The 25,279-nt window shown below is 39.9% G+C and overlaps 2 protein-coding genes across 3 annotated transcripts in view; one reads left to right on the plus strand and one right to left on the minus strand.

The window, feature by feature from the left end:
* The window catches only part of galnt16.L (polypeptide N-acetylgalactosaminyltransferase 16 L homeolog), a 49,765-nt gene extending 38,521 nt beyond the window's left edge, over window positions 1-11,244 (plus strand). Inside the window, 6 exon segments of the mRNA NM_001099893.1 lie at window positions 2,056-2,182; window positions 3,413-3,505; window positions 4,132-4,215; window positions 4,993-5,134; window positions 6,654-6,770; window positions 9,830-11,244. Of these exon segments, the coding sequence (NP_001093363.1) occupies window positions 2,056-2,182; window positions 3,413-3,505; window positions 4,132-4,215; window positions 4,993-5,134; window positions 6,654-6,770; window positions 9,830-9,967 (701 nt within the window). The 3' untranslated portion in view covers window positions 9,968-11,244.
* Window positions 11,245-19,437: 8,193 nt separating this feature from the next.
* erh.L (ERH, mRNA splicing and mitosis factor L homeolog) lies at window positions 19,438-25,194 on the minus strand. Of its 2 annotated transcripts, none has more exons than XM_018229179.2 (4): window positions 25,147-25,194; window positions 24,724-24,811; window positions 20,570-20,690; window positions 19,438-19,890 (listed from the first exon to the last, which is right to left on the minus strand). In XM_018229179.2, the coding sequence occupies exons 1-4, from the start codon at window positions 25,177-25,179 to the stop codon at window positions 19,788-19,790; spliced, it is 345 nt and encodes a 114-aa protein (XP_018084668.1). In that variant the 5' UTR covers window positions 25,180-25,194; the 3' UTR covers window positions 19,438-19,787.
* Window positions 25,195-25,279: the final 85 nt, after the last annotated feature.

Here is a 25,279-nt window from a genome sequence, read left to right on the forward strand (position 1 = left end):
CTGTGAAATTCTCAGGCTTTATTTGTTCTGACAAATGATTTGATTTCAGCCCAGAAAACTGCAGAAAATAGGCCAAGTCTGCCATTATAAATACAAATGAAGCCCATTAGCTCTGAAAGATATGTATTTTAATAATGTTAGAACATCCCGTGAGATTCCATGGAAAGGTTAAGTCAGCTGGTTTATGCAGTTCATTATGGAGAATGGTGCAGTATCCAAAAGGAAATGGATTATTAGCAATTGATTCCCTCCACTGCTGTGAGTTGAGTAATTAATGTTCGTTCCCAAATGACAGAGCCTTCTCTTTCTATACATTAATGTATACTATAAAATGCTATTGGTATGTTCCCTATACTGATCTTTCCCACGACTGATCTTCCCCAACACTGAAAGGAAGACACAAGGGATACAATTCCATAGCACAGAAATAAAGGCTCTGCTGTAACTATTTTCGGTTAAAGGGGTGGTTCATCTTAAAGTTCACTTTAAGTATGTTATAGAATGGCTTATTCTAAGCAGCTTTTCAAATGGACTTCATTTTTTCTTTATTATAATATTTGAATGATTTGCCTTTTTCGTCTGACTCTTTCAAATGGGGGTCACTGACCCCATATAAAACGGCTTCACATTTATTGCTATTACTCATTTGTATTATTCATTTCTATTTGGGCCCTTTCCTTTTCATATTCCAGTCTCTCGTGCATGGTTGCTAAGGTAATTTGTGCCCTAGCAACCAGATTGCTGAACTTGCAAACTGGAGAGCTACTGAATAAAAAGCTACATAACTCGCACACAAATAGTAAAAAATCAAATGCAAATTGTCTCAGAATATCTCTCTACTAGGGATGCACCGAATCTAGGATTCGGTTCGGGATTCGGCCAAGATTCGGCCCTTTTTCAGCAGGATTCGGATTCCGCCTGGCCGAACCGAATCCGAATCCTAATTTGCATATGCAAATTGTGGGGTGGGCGGGATTTCATGCGACTTTGTGTTACAAAACAAGAAAGCAAACCAATTTTTTTCCACTTTTTCCTTTCCCGCCCCTAATTTGCATATGCAAAGTAGGGTTCGGATTCGGTTCGGTATTCGGCCGAATCTTCCAAGATGGATTCGGGCATTCGGCCGAATCCAAAATAGTGGATTCGGTGCATCCCTACTCTCTACGTCACACTAAAAGTTATCTCTGCAAACAACTTCTTTAAGAGAGAAAACCAATGAAGAGAAAGTTGCCTACAGACCCTGTTTTGCTTTATGGCCTATTTTGCTTCATTCCACCCTCAGCTGCCCTGTGAGACATGGGACACCATTCCATTTCACTGTGGGCCAGCCCCACAGTTTGGGTGCCACATCACGCTATATAACAAATTGTAACATTAATTAGCATATTAAAATTTGATATAAATAAAAAAGTAAAAAACATAATAATTGATATGTCCAAATCCAAATCCTGAAATTGGTGCATCCTTAGTAGAATGTTGACCTAGTTTGAAAACAAGAGTACGTCTTAATGCAGATAAATAATGCTTCCTGGGCAAAATGTCATATGCACACAGGTTTGCGGATTCTCTAACCTAATTTTAAATGGGGCATGTATGTATATAAGTAAGGATCATATTCACTATATTTTCCAAACATATTGCCATAGTTTCTGCACAGGGAAGCATATTTATCTGCATATGTCTTTTTGTTTGTTGAGTGTTTAAACTCAGCTGAATGCTAGGCTGAATTTACATGAAATCAAGTACATTCTGGTTCATAAATCCATTGTGGAGATGAAGGCATTATCATCAGTCAAAAGGATTGAATGTCTGTTCCACCTGATCCAGTCCTTCAGGCAGCTGCAGAGACACTGGATCTGGGCCTGAAATCACCAGCTTGGCTCACCATGTGTGTTTGCCAACTTGGCCATTGATATTCCTTGGTCATCCATCAGACCGAAAGGAAATATCTGTCAAAAGTGTACATACTAGAAAAGCCACATGTACTTAAAAATGCCCAGGACTTCCCTTGTATCTGAGCCTGTAAATATAAAACTTCTATCACCTGTGTTGCAGAACTATCCTTCCGTGTGTGGATGTGCGGTGGCAGCTTGGAAATTGTGCCCTGCAGCCGAGTCGGTCACGTTTTCAGGAAACGGCACCCATATGAGTTCCCTGATGGAAATGCACTGACCTACATTAAGTATGTATAGACAGATTCATTAATTACTTGTAGCCATGTCAGGCGTCATGAACACATTGCTCTGCATATTTGCATTCTTTCCATTTAATATTTTTAGACTTCCTCAAATTAAACACTGGTACCTATATTCTAGGGCAGTGCTGTCCAACTGGTGGCCTGCCCTTTGCTCCCTGTGTGTGACATACTCTGCATGCCCTGTGCTCCATGTGTGTGCCATACTCTGCCTGCCCAATGCTCCCTTTGTGTACCATACTCTGCCTGCCCTATGCTCCCTATGTGTGCCAAGCTCTGCCTGCCCTATGCTCCCTGTGTGTGCCATACTCTGCCTGCCCTATGCTCCCTGTCTGTGCCATATTCTGCTTGTTTGTGCCATACTCTGCCTGCCATACACTACCTGTGGGACGTGAGGCTGGTAAGGTTTGTTCTGGGGATTTGCATTTGGAAATTGTTTTAAGGGGGCCCCAAGGTGTTTCACATTGTGCTGGGGGCTGTATTATCCACAGAGGAGGATGAGGCATATGGATTTATATTTTAATATGACTTAAAATTTTCACATATGAGTGATGAGTGATATTACTGTAGCATCAACCATTTGTTTTTTTGGTGTTCTAATGTGAATATTGTCTTAAAAGTTCTTGTGGTAACATGGGTGTGGTTTAAAGTGGGTACGGTTTAAAAACAGGGAGTGCTCAACACTGGCTTCCATTATCAGCCCTCCCCAATGTAGGCCAGAAAAATTCCAGCCATCTATAGCACAGAAGTTGGACAGCAGTGTTCTAGGGGATTCGTAATAAGAAATATTCTCCTGTTTAAACTCCAATTCACACTGTTGTTGCTTGACTGTATATTAACGTGTTTATTTATGGCAACTTTCTAGTGCCTAACATAAGTGACTTTACTTTTGCTGAGCTGGTGGATTCCACTATTGTAATTAAAAAAATAGGTATCATTTTTAGAAATGTACTCCTCCTAATTATGGAGTCCAAATGTGAGATTCATATGGTTGTCTTCTTTGGCTCTTCACATTCTTTTTGCCATGAAATAATAACAAAGGGTAGGCAATGGGCTTTAATTACTAAGATATGGAAAAAATGCATATTTTTGCATCCTAGCGTTTGCATCTATATAAGTATATGAGGTCCAATATCCCTTTGCAGTGGGTCATATTACCTCATACATACTGCCTGGAAGAGCTCCTGTAACTTTTGATCTGCCCCTTCTCTGCTGCAGGAACACCAAGCGCACAGTGGAGGTGTGGATGGATGAATACAAGCAGTACTATTACCAGGCACGTCCTTCTGCCATTGGAAAATCCTATGGGAGGTAAGCATGCAGAATCTTTACAAACAGAGGACAGATTCTGCTACTATTTGCTTAACTAGTAGTAATATTCTTGCTAATCTGAAGTTCTGAGTATGTAAAACTGTAGGTGACATCAGGCATGATGTCAGAAATGTAAGAGGGCCTACTACTATGCAGGATTAGATTAAACTAGATGATTAGACTATGGGAAAGAAGGATGAATTTTGATTGGATGAGAAGGAAAGAATTACAGGGACAATTTGAAATGGCCATGGATCAGCCATGTTTAATTCCTGGCAATTTCTAGTTGTCCCTTTAATACTTTCTTCCAATCTTCTGTCAAACTCTTACTCTTATTTTTGTCCCTCTAATCCTTCCATCTTATTCTTATTTTTAGCTTTCTGACTACTGATTCTGGCTAATATTTCGTTCTGTCTAATTCTTCCCTCTCACTCTGTGTCTGACATCCTTCCATTCACTCCATTCACTCCATTATGCTGCACAATTATTATCTCTATCTAAGTTTTACTTTTGTTTCTGTCTGTCTTTTCCCACACTCACTATCTGTCCTGCACATTATTAATCTTTGTTCTTGCTTTAGATTCCTATTTGCTCTTTCCCATTTGACTTTTCCTATTACCTTGCAGTGTGGCAGACCGAGCTGAACTGCGTAAGAAACTTAGTTGCAAGTCTTTCCAGTGGTACCTGCAGAATGTCTACCCTGAATTAAAGTGAGTCTTCTCTGAATGAAGGTGGGGGAATGTAGTTAACAGGGCTGCCATTGGTCCAATCGTTAGCTCTGTGGCAGTTGGGATGCCAAATAGGTCGCATTTGCAGGGCACAAAAGGAGGGGTTAGTTGGATTCTTGGCAAGTTTTTGGCATAATGGGTCTTTTGGGGGGTGATTTTTTTTTTTTTAATTGGGCACTATTCTGGTTGGCAGGAACACAGACAGGCAGTGTATCCTGGGCCCCATATGGGGAGGGACCTGTAACCAAGTATTATGGGCAGGACCGCCATACGACAAAATTTCCTGGGCCCCCTGGGCTGCGCCTACTGCAAGCCCCACCTACAGGTCCGCCCTCCCCACCCCACAGCTCTGCCCCCCACCACATGTTAATAAAAAATAAAAAGATATTGGTGGTCAGGGCCCCCCATGACAAAAACATTTGTGGCCAGGGCCCCCCCATTAAAAAATATTGGTGGCTAGGACCTCATATGAGAAAAAAAAATTGGTGGCCAGGCCCCCCCCCCACATTATAAGAAAATTGGTGGCCAGTACCCCTTAAACGTCCATGCCTTCCCGAAGTCAGCAGCTCTCAGAAAGATGGGGGGCCCGGCTAATCAAGTAAGTGTGGCGTGGCCGGGCCCCCCTTACCCTCAGGCCCCCTACAACTCTCCCCCCTGTCCCCCCCCGATGGCTGCCCTGATTATGGGGCCCAATGATTTCAGATAATGGCTCTGGTAGTTAGCATACATCTCATAACTTTGTCACTTTGCACACTCCAGGGTTCCCGAAAAGGAGGTGATTTCTGGTCTTATCAAGCAGGGAGGAAACTGCCTGGAGTCACAGACACGGGACACAACTGGGAATAATCCTATTATGCTGACACAGTGTAAGAGGTCTGCAAACAGTGCGCCAGCTGCACAGGTGAGTGGCTTCCTACTCCCAGATATTCAGAGAGGTGAAAAACAATTGTCACATATGCTGGAACAGAAATATATGTTGAGCTTTATTCATCTGTACAGTTGTACCATACTGTAAGTGTCTGGCATTGCCTCAGTAAAATCAGTGTATACTAATAATAACCCAGTCACTCCAAAAAGAGCCTGATGAACAGAAAAAAAATCTGCAAAATTAATTATCCCGTTGGGGAAAATCTTCATAACTTCCACTAAAGGTGTTGGTGTTCACTGTGTTTGTTAATCGTGTTTTTATGGTAATATGACCTATAGAGAGTAGTGCAACATCCCTGGATCTTCTGGATCTGGCATCAAAGAAACAAGATTATAATGTGTTTTCGTATAGCAGTATAAAATACACCCAGTATTCTGAATAGTTTATTGTACAATCTAGTGCTTCTAGACTGCATAACATTACTACACAAAATATTAAGTCATTCATATGAATCATTTGTGCCTAACCTACTGCTGCCCTGCTATTTATTTTCAGCTGTTTACTGGTTGCTATAAAGTCATGCTATGAAATTAGTCAAAGAGGTCTGATTAGTCAGTCAGTAGCCTCAACCAATAATTTGTTTCTTTGCTTATATGATATATATATATATATATATATATATATATATATATATATATATATATATATATATATATATATATATATATATATATATATATAGATGGATAGATATATATAGTATATATCTCCAAATTACCATAGCATACAGTAGAAACCCATTTTATGTTTTTCAGGGGACCTTTAAAAATGGTGTCAAATCTGTGAAAATTTCAGGAAAAAAAAAAGTCAGGAAAATGTATTATGCATACTATTTAGGTGGGATTACAAAAAAAAAAAACAATGTCAAATGAGGGAAATTTTTAAATCAGGGGATGTAAGAGGTGTTACTCTTATTGTCCTGGGCACAATACAGACATTGTATGTCCGTGATGTATCAGAATCAAAGCTTTTTTTGTGGATTAAAGTAGTATTGACTGCCCCATGTATCTTTCTGTCATATTATTAATTATTAATCTTATTATTAATTGGTCAGCACCATAGACTAAAAAGGAATAAAACAATAATACATGAAGTAATACAATCTTAAATAATTCTCTTATACCTGGAGTCTGGGGAATAACTGCAATCAACCTTTATATGGGTCTGTATATTTGTGGTTAAAGCACAAGTTTACCCTTTCAATTTTGTACACAATCACTTGTAGGTGGTCATTATTTAAACCGCTTTTATTCCTTTCTTTGTTGTGTTCCTCTTTTTTAGCCTATTGTGCTGATCAAACCTTACAGCACAACAGTTGTTGTCCAGCTCCCAGCATCTCCAAATTCCTGATGGACCCTTGGTACACAACATTATATTGAATTACCAAACATTCTGCATTATGCTTTTTAAAGGCATTTTTTTTCAAAGAAGGTCTCACTACCTGTGTTATGGCTTATGGGATTTAACCCTGTACTGTGTCTGTCTCCCACAGGAATGGGCACTGAGTGACAATGTAATAAGGCAACAGGACAAATGTCTGACCATCTCTTCTTTTTCTACTGGGGCCCTTGTTATGATGGAACCTTGCAACCAAAAAGACAGCAGACAGGTAACTTGGCGTTGCAGTAGATAATCCTAAAAAATGGCAATTGCTTCTGCGGAATAACTTTAACATTTATTTTTCCTTTGGGACATTCTCTTCCAATGACTTGCCACCTAAGGGAAATAGCGTACTTTTGATGCTCACGCTTAATCTTCTCCAGAATGTCTGAACACTGTTCAGAGAAATTTTTTTGGTTTTGTTTGATATTTGTTGTGTGTATGGTGGGAGACGAGGCCACCTATATTGGCAAAAGCATTGGATATCAGACAGGATGGAAATTTTTTAATGGTGGCCTTTGAAACCACCCAAACATCGGCAAAACTTAATACTGAATCGTCATATTGAGGTAGAATTCTTTTGTATCTACCTGCATGTTTGACAATTTAACTCTTAATTTTAGTAGAGACAACGAAAGATCTTTGTCGCAGGAAAGATCATATTTGTTAAGTGTTTGGCCACCTTTACAGTAAGGGCCAGGGTATACTCTGCTATATCGGGAGATTAGTCGCCCATCGACAAATCACTTCTACTTTGGGCAACTAATCTTCTCAAACTGCCTTCCCACCGGCTAGAATGTAAATCACCGGCGGGATGGCAGTCGGAACGTTTTGGCTTTCCCCAGTCGCCCGAAGTATCCTCGTGAGGCAACTTCGGAAAATGAAGTGCCCCGAATGACACCCCGCCCACGATTTAGATTCTAGCCGGCGGGAAGGCAGTTCGGGGAGATAAGTCGTCCGAAGAAGAAGCAATTTTGTCGATGGGCGATTAATCTCCCGAAATAGCTGTGTGTGCTTTTACCCAGTATGGCTGCTGCCCGTCAAGTGATTAAATATGCAGATAAGGCATCCTAGTCAAAATAGCTCATTCCAGTGTGTTTTACTTTGTAGTTATTAAATGATAAAAGTGGTTGGTTGGATCATGCAGTGTGTATGAAATACTTTTTCCTTTTTTAGTTCTCTCTATGTTTTATCTCAAGATCTACAGTTCTTTTCACGCGACACAAAAAGCTCTCAAGCTCTCCACATACTGCAGCTTTATTAACTCCCCCACATTTGGAGGCAGCAGCTGCTCCAGCCAGATGGAGAAACTCAGATACTTAGCCAGACAATGGTTTTTCTTGATACACAGTGTCCGGAACACAGGGCTCGTAATCTGATTAAAGGAAAACTATACAATAAAAACAGATGACTCTAAAACGATTTAGCTGTAATGGAGACATTCGTACAGCGATGGTTTGTCCAATAACTTTCTCCAGTGCTGGGCTGCTTCCAAAGTATTTTCATTTATCCTGGTAGTGACCCAAAAAAAAAAAAAAAAGAAAATCCTGAAAATATGGCCCATGTTCTAACTCATTTAAAAGGTAGTTTACTTTAAAGTAGAAATAGTAATGCTAGAAATGCTGCACTTTATGTTTTGGGCTTCTATACCAGGCCCAGGCAACCACAGCCCTTTAGCATTAAGGATCTGTGCCTCTGAAGATGCCCCAGTAGCTCCCCATCTTCTTTTCTGCTGATTCACTGCACATGCTCTGTGTGCTGTCACTTACTAAGCTTAGGGACCCACTCACAATATACTGTTTATATAAAATATATACAAGGCTTATTAGAATTTAATGCAGATTCTCATTACATGGCAGTATAGAATCCAATGCATACTGCCTTAGAAATTAATAATCATCACTGGAACATCAGCTTCTGTGACAGTTGAACCTCATTTTCTGCTTGATAACTTGCAACCACCCCTAAGCTTAGATTCTCAACAGCTGCTTAGAGCCCACTGAGCATGTGCAATGTCGCTGAAACTCTAAACTGAATCTGAGATGGTGAGTAATTATGACAATTAAAGGCCTTGATCATAGCTGTTATATTGGTGTAGAAACTCTAGGCTGGTGCTTTAAGATTCGTATATAAAATATTCCATTTCTAGCCAGATATGTTTTTTTGGTTTAGCGCTTCTTTAAATTTGGTGGTGTTTGCTATTTTGCAATCTAGTTAATTTAGCAACCAGGTAAAAGAATGAAATAGAACAAAAGCGAAGAGACTCCACTTGTTTCAATTCTTTTTTTTTAAAGGACAAGGAAAGACTTTATCCCAAATCTTTATTATGTTCTAGCACCCTCCTTGGTGTACCTGATCGCTAAGTTACTTTTGTGAAAGTGTTAACAGAAATCCTCCAGGTGCTTGTAACAATGTACTCATGCACCAAAATTAAACTGCCTCCTGACCAGAGCTCCTTGTCCCCAAATTACTGTGCATGCACCATGGTAATTTGCACCATGATCCGGAAAAGGGCTTGAGCTAGACAGGACTTAAATGTATCGATGACACAACTGTAGGTATGCCTGTGAATGAAAATTAACTCTTGATAAGCCTTTCCTTGTCCTTTTATTATGCTTACAACTCTTACAACTGATTGGTTCCTTTGTGATATTAATCCAAGCGTTGCTATGTTGCTATAAAACCACCCAAAACCCGATAACCTACACCAGCATTTCTTTCACAATATTTAAATAATGAAAAGAGCAAGCAGATGACAGGTATGGGATCCGTTATCCAGAAACCCTTTATACAGAAAACTCAGAATTACGGGAAGGCCATCTCCCATAGACTCTTTTAAATATATTAAATAAAATGTAATTTGCTGTAATAATAAATCAGTAGCTTGTACTTGATCCCAACTAATATAAAATTAATGCTTATTGGAAGCAAAACAGTCCTTTTAGGTTTATGTAATGTTAACATGATTTTTTTTTTAGCAGACAAGATATAGAGATCAAAATTATAAAAATATCCCTTATCTGGAAAATCCTAGGTCCTGAGAATTCTGGATAACAGGTCCCATATCTGTACTAAAACACAACTTTAATTACTGAGAAAATGTATACAATTACATTTAGGGATTATTCTTTTAGTCCCCTGTGCACTATTATGCTAACTGTATTGGATAATGTTTCCTAACTCTGCTGTGTATATTGGTTTGCTATGCACACCTTCCATTGTGGACAAAGCAGGATGGATTCATAGATGATCATTTTTTCTCACTGTTCTTTTCTTGTACTCCTCCAGAAATGGAAGTTAAAAGGACACTTCCTGCAGCACATCGGCAGTGCCCTCTGCTTGGACACCCATTCGACCAGAGCTCTTATTAACCCGTGCCAATCAGATTTGCTGAGCCAGCAGTGGGAGATACTTCAGGCTACATGAGGAACTGTAGAATCCACTGATATCCTGCTTTATTTTCGTCATAGAGCAGAGATCTGCTGGTTGATTTTATAGACCAAAAGGTTCAGAACATTCCGACCTGACCAGCCGGCACCTCCAGTTTACCAAGAGTGACATTGTCATCATGTGTCGTCTGGATGCTTTCGGGTGGCCCTCATGAAGTCCCCAGAACCTATCCGATCCATTGACTTATTTTATGGTATTAAAACCCTCTTTCTATGTGCAGACATTTACAAATCTCCTACTGCGAAATGCAGCTTTTTTTAAAGTCCTGACCAATAAGGCGTGCTAAGAACACAATCAGTTGTATATGTTTAAATTTAGATCCAAAACCCACAGAGCAATTTGATCGTGTTATAGACTTTCTGACCAGTACAGTTATGCTTTACAGCCTTTAGTGCTATATGAGCTGCTTTAAGACCTGACATATTGAGCTTTTCTGCAACATTCTACCAGTTTAACTGAGGCCTTTTCACAAGTCAAGCATCTTTCTAATAGCCCTGCAACATAGTGATTTATTTGATATGCTTGTGCTTGAGAGTAGTGCCTGTTTGAGGTCTCGTAAACCTTTCTGCTCCCTGTTACATGGCTTTTGCAGACCTAGGCCTTTAAAATAAGACAGTGTAAAATCAAGGCCAAGGGAAGTGATGCTTAGCGTCTTTCATGCACCAAGTTATTTATAATTGTCACAGGCACACAAGAGAGTTTTTTCAGTATACTCCATCAGTGTCCTCTGCCAACTCCATCAGTATCTTCTTGCAAGTGCTGCTCCTTGTAGGCTTCTCTGGCATAACTGTACTGTTAGAAAGTTCTTTGCAGATATTGCCCTTTTGACATGTACTGTGCATGTTACATCTCACTTCTGCAGTTTGCAGAGTGTTCTAATGTGGAACCTTGTATTATATAGTGTTCTGAGACATGTAGGCCCTCAGCAGTATCTTTCTGCTATCCAGTTCACCAGCATTACAAGCTTCTCAGACAAAAAGGCCTAATGAACAATGTCCCATGGTACAACACAGCATGTATGAGGCGCCTCTGACACTTGCATGCGACTAGCTCTTCTGACGTTGCTCTGTGAATGTTGCAAGTCTGCCCCCCCCAATCTGCTGCTCTAAAGCCACATCTCTTCTTTCTTTGTGATCCTATGTTTCTTTTCAAGAACCTACATTGTACTGGACAAAGAACAAGACTGTACAACTTTTTGTTTCGCTGCACAATGTATATGGCTTGCCACATCATTATGAAATAATTTATTGGTATTTTACAGTCCTCCTTCTGACTCTGCTTTTTGTGTGTCTGTGTGTATGAGTGTGAAAAACCCAGATGAGGTATAAATTCTGTGTGTGTGTTTTACGTTACAGTGCAGTAAATGGATGGTCCATGAGAATGGCGCATTGAGTGTGCTGTTTTGTTATAAGAGTTTATCTTTTATGCTCTAGTACAGTGATTTTTAAAATTCTTCTATTCCACCTCCCTTTCGATTTCCAGTAGCTTTTATTCAGACCCCAGCTATTAAGATATATATGGAAATATTGCAGTTTGTCCATAGTTCTATCACATAAATGGTTTCCCCTAATCTTACCCTTCATGGAAGGGCTTCAGCAGTGTTTAGTAGAATATATGGAAATTGTCTCCAAATTTAACCCTACCTTGTTTCCAGGCTTGGCATGCAATTTGAGAACCACTGCTGTAATATGCAGCAGACAAACCATTTCTTTTCAATGCCATCAATGATATGCAGGGAAGGTTTCTATTTATCAAAAGTCAGCTATGTCTGTGTGGTATGTTTCACAGGATGGATCATGGACCCTTGTGCACACGCAAATATACGGTCCCAGCACACAGCAAATTCTGGACTTCACAGAAAACTTTCTATGCCACAAAAGCCACAAAAAAATTCTATGCACATTCTAGTTTTGGAAACTGCAGATGAGCTCTTTGTGCACACAGCCTATATTTAGAGGAAATGTAGGAATAGTGATCAATCTTTGGTAATATGACTTGTAAATTATACAGCGCTGGCTGACGGGGTCCTGACTGCCGATGACATCGATTTTACATTTCCAGGTTACTCTTTGTTCCTTGCCATGCTGTATATCTTCCGGTAAGCACAGCGAAATCAAAGAAACCCAGGAAGTCAGACCTGTTATCCAGAAAGTTCCAAATCGTGGGAAGGCCATATCGATTTTAATCAACTAATTACATTTCTTAAAATTAATTTCCTTTTTCTCTGTAATAATAAAACAATACCTTGTAGTGAACGTCAACTAAGATATAATTAATCCTTATTGGAAGCAAATCAATCCTATTGGGGTTAATTAATGTTTAAATAATTTTTTAGTAGACTTAAGGTGGCCATACACGGGCAGATAAAGCTGACGATATCAGTCGTTTGGACCGATTTGACAGCTTATCTGCCCGTGTATGGGGGCTTCCGACGGGTCTTCCCGATCGATATCTGGCCACGATATAGATCAGGAAGGTTTGATTTTTAACCGACCGACCCGTCAGAGCCCCTTGGTGCATCGTCGAATTACCCCCGATATAGCCATGCCATTAGTGGCATATCGGGGAAAGATCCACTCGTGATGTCGCCAAACGAGCGGATCTTTGAGTCTATGGCCACCTTTAAGGTATGAAGATCCAAATTACAGAAAGATCCCTTATCTGGAAAACCCCAGGTCCAGAGCATTCTGGATAACAGGTCCTTTACTTGTACAATAAGCAGGGGGCTCAGTGTTTTGGCAATGTAAATCTAGTATGATTTTTCTGTATGAGTTCCCCAAGGTTCTTCAAGTTCCCAACATTCTTCATGTTCTATTCTTCAAGTTCAACCCTTTCTTCATGTGAAGGCAAAAAAACAAATTTTTGAAGCCATCTCTGAACTTTCTCTATTCCAATAATGCCCCATCAATTAGAAAGCAAAATATTGTGCAGTACGGTATGAAAGCTTTTGCAAAGTCTAAGTAGAACACATCTGTTGCAACTCCACCTTCCTGCATAGAGTGTTATACAAAGCAAATCCATGTATTTGTTCTTCAAGTTATGCCGTTCTTCAAAGCATAATCTTTCAACCCCACTATAGATGTCAAATCTACAGGACTGTAATTGCCAGGTTGATAATGTAATGCCTTTTTAATATTCTAGAATTATATCTTGTATCCAATCCGTTTGTACCGTAGCAGATGAAGGGGAGTCTGAGAAAATAAGATAAAGTGCCCTGGGTGAAACTTAGCTCAGGCCCTGGGCTCTTGTTCACATTAACTTTGCTTAGATATTTCAATATCGTATCCAAGGTTTGAGCTAAACCTGTACTACTGCTTAGCGGGACCCATAACTGGCTCCTCTATTGTATATACTGTATAAAAAATGATTAGGAATGGCTTTATCATGCAGATGTAAGATTCCAGCCCCATAAATACACATTGATTTATTATTCTTAAAAGGTAAAAATGGATGTACATTGCACCTACTAAAGAACCTGCTCTGGTAGATGCAAGGCCTTCTTTGTGCAGGCTGGAAACACGCTAAACCTGCAGTTAGGTGGAGTATTTAGGGGAAACGTTGCAGTCTGGGTATAAGACATTGCAGCTGGTGCCAATATTTTGACTTACACTACTGTTAACACAATATATCAAAATTGGGTTTGTGATAAAAGCTGCTTTAAATAATTAATAGAGTAGGGAAACACAGTCTGACTCCCCCACACTAAGATGGCAGAGGGCATGGAAATAGTATAATGAACTTATTACATTTCTGGAAAACTATTTTCAAGTACTCAGATCTTAAAGGAAAAGGAAAGGCTAAAATTAAGTAAGCTTTATCAGAAAAGTCTATATAAATACACCAGTAAACCCTCAAAGTAATGCTGCTCTGAGTCCTCTGTCAAAAGAAACACAGCATTTCTTTCCTTCTATTGTGTACACATGGGCTTCTGTATCAGACTTCCTGTTTTCAGCTTAAACCTCCAGGGCAGGGCTTGAGCATGCTCAGTTTGCTCCTCTCCCCTTCCCTCCTCCCATCCCTGCTGTAATCTGAGCTCAGAGCTGTAAGTGAGCAGGGAGAGACTCAGGCAGGAAGTGATGTCACACCAAGCTTATATGGCAGCTTCTATCCTGAACAAACAGAGACAGTGTCTAGAGCTGTTTACTAGGTATGGTAAAGCATTCTGCAGAATAAATATAGCGTTCTAGCTTTCACTATTGTGGCTAATCTGTTGGCAATACACTGTCTTGGAGCTTTCCTTCTCCTTTAAAAGAATCTAAGTTCTTGCCTGAACAATGATTTGTAAGAAATGTATGGGTTACTGTTAATATTGGTTAACTTGGGGGGTTGTATAATGTCAATCTGCCTCGCAAGGACCAACTATGGAGGAACTTCAGTTTCTCTGGGCTGTCATGTTTAGCTCAAGAAATAAGAACATGTTCAGCTCAAACCCTACTCATATATCTAATCTCATGTTGAACAAGAGGATTTACGGCCCCTTAATAGAAATCTGCCATTGCAACAATCTCAGGCAGACCAGTTAAAAATATCTTTTCTCCAATCTAAAGAAACCGTTTCGTTTTGTGTTTGGGAAAGGTGGAGTTTCAGATCCTGCTTGGTTCATACTCATTCATTTGAAGGTATAAGGGGGATATGCAGGATCACCAAAGAGGCACATGTTACTAATGTACTAAAAAAAACAAATCTGTTGAACAAAGACATGATTTGCATATATATTTGCAATGATATAATGGAAATGGGACACAATGGCTCTTCGGACAATCAGTTTCCCGCTACAACAAGATGAATTCATGCTCTGCTGACCAGTCAATATTTTCTGTCTCCCAGGATGAATGTTCAGACTGCTAATGTGAATTAGGAGCTAATTTCAAAAGGCTCTTCAAAATAACCCCAGCTGTCACATAAAAGTCATTTGTATCACTTCTTTTCTTGACAGTTGCTGTAGGCAACAAATCCATGGAAACCAAAGAACACGCTCAGTATTAAATATAAAAGTCTCCTTCTTGCCACCTGCTTCCTTTATTAACTGCTTCCCTTCGGAGCAAATATTTAGAGCCAGCTAGTTAAACATGATTCTATCTTTCTGTTTCTTTGCATTTAGTAATGCTGATATTCAAATTTATATGTGATCCAGCTGGGGGTAGGAGGCTATAATTCTGTTTCGGTTTTCACCAAAACAATAGTTATTTTAGGAGGATGACTTTAAGGTGGTGGAGCCCTCAGTTTTTTGTGTGTGATGGGCATTTTACTTCAACAACTGAAGATCTACAGGTAAAGCAATGGTGTTATAAAGTGTTGAAGCCACAAACAGAAATATGTTCTGTTGGATCTAGTGATGCCACTTCGGAGCATATAAGAAACATGCATGTTCCTACAATACCTGGGTAATAGCCTATTATTATATAAAGTATGATATCAAAACAAACATACACTGGAAGTCTATTAATAGTGAAAAGATGTGGGTTGTCTCCATTGATACAGAGTCATCTGAATTTATTTTCCTCTTTGTATCAATAGCCACGAAGCTTTGCTATGTTTGTCGATTTTGACAAACTTTCTGAAAATCACCTGGAAGCTTCCACTTTGAAGAATCTTATCTCCCACATATCATTAGGTACCAAGAGAAATCACCCTAAATATGAAGGCCAGGGGTCAAGTGAACAGTTGGATGCCCAATGTGCATAGGTTTAACACATTATGACAAATCCAACATGGGTAAATACATCTTTATACACCAAACTACCAAACTGCAATGCTTTCCTAAACTCGCCTAAAAATTTTTGCAATTTGCAACATTTATCTCACACAATGTTATAGGAAAGTCACCCTAAATATGAACCTCAGAGGTCTACTGAACAGTTTAATGCCCAATATGAATATATTTACCAACGTTTGTGGTATGTACGGACCCCAAATGAAAAATGTGGATACGAGTTTTCACGCCAGCCAGCTCAGCTGCTGAAAACAGAGCCCTGACTGTGTATTATGTGCAGTAAGACCCCCTCCCCTAACATACAAAGACTCCCAGAGATCCATACATTTTTGGAAAGTACACATTCTGACAAATCCAACAAGGGAAAAAGACAGCTTTCTTTATCAAAGAACCAAACAGCAAAGCTATGCTAAAAATGCATAAGGAACAATAATGCCGGGATAAAATTGCAATAAGACCACAAAAATTATGCAAATCAATGAAATAACAAAGTAATCAAGCAGCATAATTAATGGCCAAAATAGATGAACCAATGGTCACGCTGCCAAAATAAACAGTTTCTAGGGGTAAAACAAAACACAAACTGGTAAAATGAAAAAAAAAAAGCCTCTGTGAGTTTTTGTGCATACGTGTGTACACTTCTAAAAGTTGTGTGACAGTGTTTATATAAGTGTTTGTGTATACAGTATGTGTGCAAAATAAAAAAATCAAAAGAAAAAGGAATCTTTACTAAAATGTGTGTGCAAGATTGTATAAATGTATATAAGTGTGTGCGAGTGTGTAAATGGAGCAGGAGGAATGATGGCATCTCTGGGGGGGTCCTGGAGGTCAGTGCCTGCAAAGCAGGAAGTGTATGGGCGGCGCTGGAGGAACTAGGAAGTTGGCAGTGCAGCAGACACGTCATCCGATTGTGTCTGCTGCTTTGTGGTCACACCTGCGACAATTGTGTTGCAGGACCGACATGACAGCCCTCCAGCCTTGTTGCCTCTGTGGAGGAGAGAACTGCTCATCAGCATAAGAAAGTGCTTAGTACGTTCTTGGCAGATAGAACCCCTGCCTGCCAGCATGTACAGGCAAAGGGTTAAGGCAAGCTTGGCATCATGCCAAAATCTTATGGGGCACCTGATGCCCATGTACTGGCTACAGAATTAGATGGTGAGGGGGAATGTTAGGGCAGGGGCACACGGGCAGATTCAGGGAGATTTAGTTGACTGGCAACTAATCGCCTCCTCTTCCGGGCAACAATCTCCCCAAACTGCCTTCCCCCTACTAAAATAAAAAATCGCCTGTGCCAATGCACTCGCGGCTCTTCGATTTCCAAAGTTTCCTTGTGAGGCAACTTTGGAAATCGAAGCGCCGCAAGTGCCATTGCGCTGCCGTTTTCTCATTGAAGCAGGCGGAAGGCAGTTCGGGGAGATTGTCGCCCGCAGAAGAGGTGATTAGTCGCCGGGCGACTAAAACTCCCCGAATCTGCCCGTGTGCCCCTGCCCTAAGGAGTGCAGTGTGATCTAGGAAGTGCAGAATGGAAAGTAAAAGGAATTGCCAGTGCCTAAGGCATAGAGGAGGGGCAGGCAATATATGATTGACAGCTGAGACATTTAAACACGTTTATAATGGGTATGGCTGTATTAATTAAAAAAAAAAAAGAAAAAGATTTTGGGATTCATGTTTAGTTTAAAAAGGACTTTAATTATATGGATTTTTATGTCTAGGTGACAGGTCCCCTGAGCCTAAAGTATACACCATTGAGTAATAAGAGAAGTTTGTTCAGATTTAGCCTGGCAACAATATCTGATTAGGGTAAGGCCACACTGGGAGTTTTGGGGAGATTTAGCCTGGCTCGTCTTTGCGGCGACCAATCTCCCCGAACGCCTTCCCTCACACTGCGCTGGCTAAAATGAAAAATCGCCGGCACTAATCACATGTGCCGATTCATTTTCCAAAGTAGCCCAAAGTTGCCTCACGACTAAATCTCCCTGAAACGCCCAGTGTAGCCTTACCCTTAGAGGAAAATCAGTGTAATTCCAATATTTAAAAAGGGATTACATTCTCAGCCTCGTAATTATGGGCTTGTACATTTTTCTTCTGTAGCTGCAAGTTATTTGAAGGTTTATTACATTCAGGATTATGTCCTGTGAAAAAGCATTTTAAGTAGCAGCCAGTATGGGTTTTATAAAGGACAGATTATGCTGAACAAATCGACTTGCTTTTTATAATATGTCAAATAGGAAATTGTATAGTGGGGCTGCACTAGATACAATCTACTTATATATTGCATTTAAAGTATGGTACAATGTTTTCAAATTTCATATTAGGCCCAGCCCCAGTAGAGTTTACAATCTAAGGTCCTACATTCCCTGGCAATGTAATCTGGAGCCAGTGAACCTGCCTGTGTGTTTTCAGATTGAGGGAGGGAAGGAGAGTCCCCTGCCTGAATAGATCCACTTTCTACATAACATTCACTCCTTGTTAGTACCTTGGTTAAACTGAACTTAGACCCCCATATGCTGCAAAGCAACAATGTTAACTGTTTTATATAGTAAATTCTCGAACGGAACTTGGGGTTCCACTAAAGAAAGCTCTGCTGCTTGGACTAAGACCTGTCCCTTTCTATTAATCCTTGTTTACCTTTAAATTAACTTTTAGTATGATGCAGAGAGTGTATGTTCTGAGATAATTTGCAATTGGTTTTTGCAATTGGTTTTAATTTTTTTTTTTATTTGTGGTTTTTGAGTTATTTAGCTTTTTATTCAGTTGCAATTCGAGCAATCTGATTGCTAGGGTCAAAATTACCCTAGCAAGCATGCACAGATTTGAATAGGAGACTGGAATATGAATAGGAGAGGGCCTGAATAGAAAAGTATATAATACTATAAAGTAGCAATAACAATAAATTTGTAGCCTTTACAGAGCATTTGTTTATTAGATGGGTTCAGTGACCACCATTTGAAAGCTGGAAAGAATCAGAAGAAAAACGCAAATCTAAAAAAAAAAAAAAAAAAAAACTATAAAAAATAATGTAGACCAATTGAAAAGTTGCTTAGACATGGACATTTTAGAACATACTAAAATTTAACTGTAAGGTGAACCACCATTCCTGAAATATAGCCTCCTTGTGCAGGTACCTGTATTTAATCCACAAGTCTGTGAATGTTATGATCTATTCCATTCCCATGTTTATAATGGAATAAAAGATTAGCTCAGACTCTTTTTAGTGTTCTCGCTTTTGAAGTTTCTCTTCACTAGAGGTTTCAAACTTTTTTTGGCTAAAACCCCAATTACTTGCAGCAAAGACTTTCTGGCTCCAGTATTATGACACAGTGACCCCATTGTTTTGTAAACAGCAATAAAGGATGTCACGACCAGAGTATTTAATGAATATGCATAACAAGGAGATCAAACAACAAATGGGGGATGGCACAGGGAGGATATGTAATAGCATATGGGGGTGGAACAAGGCGGAGGTCTGATAGTGAAAGAGGGGCAAGCACATGGAAAATGTGTAAAAGTGTCGACAGATTACACAAGGCGTCTTTTGTGCAGATTCTTGTATTCCATTTACAGCATTTTGTATACAAATGTCAACGCTTCATTTCCCTCTATTGTGCAATGATCTGGAAACTGGTGCGTTATTAACAAGCAATAATTATGTATATCGGTTTGTAAATATGATAAGTAAAGGTCACAATGAAAGCAGCTAAATCTAGAAAGAAAACCCACAAAATACAAAGAATCTATTCAAGCTTTTATTTCTTTCCAGTAAAATATTAGGCCTTGTTTTATCCTGCCAAAACAGCGGCTGTGAAATGAAGTGTGCAGAGCAGGCTGGTCACGTTGTCGTGTAGCTGGACTCTACACAATACAGTCGTTGGAGTCTGAGTGGTTAACGTTTTCACCAAGTAGACTCGGCTTCTTGGTCTGTGCCGACTCGTTTGAATATTTCTTTTATAGAAAAAAAAAAAATGACACGCAACATCCAACATTGGTCTAAATCACTCAAGGCCCCTATAGTTTAAACAAAAGACAAACCACTATAATACAAAAACAAAACTCCCACTTTTTTTCTTCACTAAAATATCAAGATTATTTTCCTGCTTGCTGGGCCTGTCGGCGTAGGAGCACATAGATCTTCTCTTTAATCCAGTCTTTGTTGTAGGGCTGATATGTCTGAGTGTCTGCACGGTACCTATAGAGAATGGAAAAAAAAAAACCCACAGCGGGTTAGAGTATAAATAACAAACGCAATATTTGACATTGGCCTCTAATTGATGGGCAGAAGAACACATGCAATATACAAATCAATAGGAAAAATAGAGCGTATTCAAATGACAATAGCAGAGGTCTAGATCCAGTCACACAAAGCAATTAGTGAGCAGTGTTAGAATAAGGAAAATGCATTTTGTTGGTCATTATGAAACAGCAATAACAGTTCAAAGATTTACTAAACCTCCAGGGAATCTTTTACGAGAGTAATACTAATGTTATTTCTAGGAAGGCACCAGGATTCGGTTCTGGATTCTGCCTTTTTTCGCAGGATTCTGCCGAATCCTAATTTGCATTTGCAAATTAGGGGTGAGGAGGCAAATCGCGTGACATTGTCACAAAACAAGAAAAAATGTTTTCCCCTTCCCACCACTAATTTGCATATGCAAATTAGGATTCGGTTCGGTATTCAGCCAATCGGTGGAATCCAAAATAGTGGATTTGGTGCATCCCTAGTTATTTCAGCAAAATTCATTTTGCAACATCCAATAACAGCATTTCAAGACTCCTGAGTGTTTCCCTTAAATCCCACTCGCAGTTAAATCATCCTGGAGCCAGCAGATTACCACAGCCAAACTATTACTTCATTGTAAAATACTTACACCAGACAGCTAAGATCTGCCAAGTCATCGATGAAGTCAAATAGCTGGCTGATGTCATAGGTGATAGATGGGCTGTTGGGGTTCATTCTCTTCAGATGCTCTTCATACATCTTACAAACCCCTGGAATAAAAGAAAAACAACAGTGAGCTATAAACATATGGTAAGTGCTCAGCCTGGAGCCAAGGGCTCGTGAGATATGCTGCAAGTCAGAAATTCACACGCCAACACATTTACCAGTCCAGCGGCAACACATGTTGACAAAAACTGCTTTGTTTTCTATGGGTAAAGACACACTGTATGGTCTAATGAGGACCAAAAAGTTGGACTCGAATACGATGTGTTAAAATAAACAGGTGAAGATTTTTACATGGGTGTGCCAGTTTTCAAATTCGTGGATATGTATTAATTATAACTGTGCACCCCAATCATACATACAAATTTCGCATTGAGTGCAGATACTCATCAGACGGAGACGAAGAGGAGGATCTGGGGGCAAGCAATATTGAGCCATGTCTGATTTCATGCATAATCCTGCAGCATGGAGAACTGCACACAATCCATTCATAAGGTATAGGGCTGCTTCAACCCATTTAGGGTGCTGTTCAGGAGGGGACAGTGTAAAGGGGAAGTAATATTTTTAGCAAGTATGACATATTGCATTTAAGGAGGTGGCAATACAATGAGCATGGGCAGTCCTGTGGCATGAAGCACTGCAGATACTCCTTGTACATGGCACCGGGATTCAACCCATGTCCTGGAATACAGGAGCAACCAAAAAGGTTTCTAGCATTTGAAGATGTGCCCTTTTAACGTATCTGTGTAAGAATAACCTCTTCTTTTAACAGACTCTCCAAGTTAATCATAACAAAATTGTAGCTGCATTTAATCTGCCAGTGTATTTCACCCAGAAGAGAAATGCTTCAAAGCCTACCCTGCCTGGAAACGTAACCACATAAAAGTACTGGCTGTTCTAAGCTTGAAAACATTGCTGCAGAGATTTAGGCACGAGTCGAAATACACCAGTAAAGTAAACATCCCGTGTGCCTTCAGCCTTGTTCTGTCCAAAAATACTTAAATCTTGTTGCCTGGAACAGTGGGAATGATCTACTCCTCTCTTCTGTAGTTGAGTATGGCTGTAATATACCACTCTAATATATGGCTGACACACTATACCTTTACAGCTAAGCCACTTGTTTCATTTGGGGTCAATTGCACATAATGAAAAAAAGCACAAGGGGGCACAGAAAAAAACCCCAAAATTCCTGTAACAGATTGGCTGAAGCTTGTGTGCCAGTTTCTTCAATGGTAGATAGACCGCTGATGAATTACAGCATTTTTACCTGAAATTGTACATCACTATTGCTGCAAATATTGTACAAATTAATTGTAAAATATAGATAAAGCAAAAAGCCTCCAAAAGAGAGGAATATAAAAATGTGGTTTCTGGTTAAATGTAAAAAAGAGGGGGGGAAAAAACTGACATGCCAATGTATTACCTGCAGAAAAGCAGATAGGTGAACAGGTGTAAATTTTCCACTGTTAGTAAATGAGCCCCACAGTAAATGGTTAGGTGTTAGAGCCCCAAATCTGTAGCATGAGATGTATGGTAGAGGAACAAAAGCGCCCAAGAAGCAAGTACAACTTGCCAAATATTTTTTTCAGACAAATCATCCAGCAAGACTTCCATTATTGCATTAAAGGATGCTTAGTTATTTCCTTACTTAACTTCAACAATAGATGTATTATAACAAGATTAATTCTAACAGGTAGATGACACGAATCAGGGTTTTATGCTCAGTGGACAAAAAGGTCAAGCTACAAAACTTCTATTTATCTTTCCTAAATCAGCAACATGGTAAATCTTTATATCCGCATCCATGAGATCGAGGCAGATCCTTTTATTAAAGCCATGCTTCCACTTGCGCTATTTGGGCTTGGGTAGCAGAAAAAAAACCCCCGGAAGACTGATAATTCATTAGTAACTTAGTGGTCATAAGTTAGTGCCCAGAGATGTAATTTGTGCCATGCACCTCACTGAAGCTTGTATACTATAAAAAAAAATATTGTACCGTGTTATTAAATAAGGATATTAGAAGTCACATGTATATAGTAATGGAAATACATGGTGACTTCTGATACTTCTATTTTAAAACAGGGGGTACATTATTCCCTATATAATACACAAATGAATGAATATCTTGTAACCTCGGAGTTCCATGGCCTTCTGCCTGGTGTTTTTATATGGTGATGAAACTCCTCAGTAACTTATAATATCCTTAGAATTTACATTTTATTCACTATATAATACACAAAAGCCATGAATATCTTGTAAATTATATCCTTATAAACGGTGAGTTCTGATGTCATCAGTTATAAACGGTGAGTTCTGATGTCATTTCTGTCACGACTCACTGAAATTTGTGTATTATAATAAATAAAGTACCCCCAGTTGCAAAATATGAGGATATTAGAAGTAACCTCGGAGTTCCATGACCTGTATAAAAACACTCGGCCTTCGGCCTCATGTTTTTATATGGTCATGAAACTCCTCGGTAACTTATAATATCCTTATATTTTACAAGAGGAGGTACTTTATTCACTATATAAATCAGAGTTGGGGCACATTATCCATTATATAATTTACAACAGGTAGGTATATATAATATAAGTAATTCTAAAACAACTGGACTTGCGGAGAAATCCTTGAAGACGTTTCACTATTCATCCGTGCAGCTTCTTCAGTTCAACTGAAGTCCTCTGTATCATATTCCTGAACCAGTTTTAGAGTATTCACTCCAAGATGAATGGCAACATAACTATGAAGATTTTCATACATCCAGGTCATGGTATATCGAATATAAGTTATTCTAAAACAACTGTAGTTGCTGAGGGGGGTATATTATTCTCTTAATACATGGGACTATGGTTTACATAATGGGGCTGGCCCACCTAGAGGGAGCATAGACTTTGGGCTTTCAGGGGGTATTCTCCCTAAATGTGACCCAGACAGTCAGTTAAACCGATATTCAGGGAAAAACTCTTATTAGCTGGACATAGGATGAAATGGCTCACATAGGCAATGATCACGCTAACCATGTCAAATGGATTGATGTCCTTTGGGGTAACTTAGTATGAGGTAGAGAGTGATATTCTGAGACAATTTGCAATTTTCATTTTTTATAATCTGTGGTATTTGAGTTATTTGCAATTTTGGCAATGCAACCATGCAACGGACTGGAATATGAATAAGCCAAGATCTGAGTATAAAGGGGAGTAATAAGCAGTAGCAAGAACAATAAATGTGTGGCCTTTAGCTGGCCATAGACGCAAAGATCTGATCTTACGAATCAAGGATTCGTACGATTGTCGGACCGTGTGTGGAGAGTCCAGACATTTTTTGTCCGCGGAGATCGGTCAATCGGACAGGTTAAAAGATTTCTGTCGGCTGTGGGTAATATCTCTGCGTGTATTGTCGATCGTAAGATTTTCAGAGGGAGACTGTCACCAGCTTTGGTCGGACATAACTTTCGTACGATTGTTGTCAGGGGCAGAACATCGGCTGATCTGTTCTTTTGTACTTTATTTGATCGGAATGGTTAGTGGCAGGTCGGGAGATGGGGAAGTCTAATCGTACGTTGATTCGTACGATCAGATCTTTGCATCTATGAGCAGCTTTAGGGTCAGGGCACAGGCTAATCTCCCGAACTGCCTCCCGCCGGAGATTTACATTCTAGCCGGTGGGACAGCACTCAGAACGATTCGTTTTCCTAAATCGCCCGAAGTTTCCTTGTGAGGCACCTTTGGAAAACGAAGCTCTTAAGAGTGCCATCCCGCCCGGCGATTTACTTCTAGCCGACAGGAGGAAGTTCGTGAAGATTAGTTGCCCCATCCTTATGGTGTATTTGTTTTTAGAAGGTGTCAGTGACCCCCATTTGAAAGAGTCTGGAGAAAAAGACAAATAATTTAAAAAAAAAATATAAAAAATAATGAAGACCAATTGAAAAGTTGCTACGAATAGTCCACTCTAGAACATATTAAAAGTTAACCAAAAGATGAACTATGCTGGGCCTCAAAGAGACGTGACCGAGGATCTATAAAGTTACCTGTAGATACACGTCCCCTCCCAGGATTGGCTGGCAATATGATCTCTTACCTTCCATACATTCATTCACCGACTCGTAGTCTGCATAGGTTCTGCCCTCGGGTCTCTTGGTGGGCTGCACGAGCAGGATTGTGTGAGACTGCAACAACAGACAAGTTCGGATGTGTGAGGCAAAATCGCATGTACAAAACTGTAACAGAGGAACAGCTGCAGAGCCCGGGGACTAGGACAGCGCATCCTCCACCGCTAGGAACTATGAGGCCGCGTGTTCCTTCTGGTCTACAACCCCCCCTTCAACTGAATGAACCCGGCGCACAGTACACCTGCTCTTCTGCGTCTTTACCCGGTAACGATTCCCACTACCCAGCAGCCATTCCTACTCACCATTTCTACGCTTTCTACACACACCGCAACTAAGCACCCGAAGCAGCAAGCAGGAAATGGTAAGAAGCGTTTCCGGCGGAAGTAACTTACAAAGGAACGGACGTGGGAGGTCCTGACGGCCATGATTGATAGGGGCTCCGAGTGTGATATCAAGTATTGTACTTGCAGCCGAAAGCTTAAATGAAGCTTTAAACGCAATAGCGAATAGTTATAAATGGGGTTG

Source organism: Xenopus laevis, chromosome 8L (genome assembly GCF_017654675.1).
Source record: "Xenopus laevis strain J_2021 chromosome 8L, Xenopus_laevis_v10.1, whole genome shotgun sequence".
Classification (NCBI taxonomy): Eukaryota; Metazoa; Chordata; class Amphibia; order Anura; family Pipidae; genus Xenopus; species Xenopus laevis.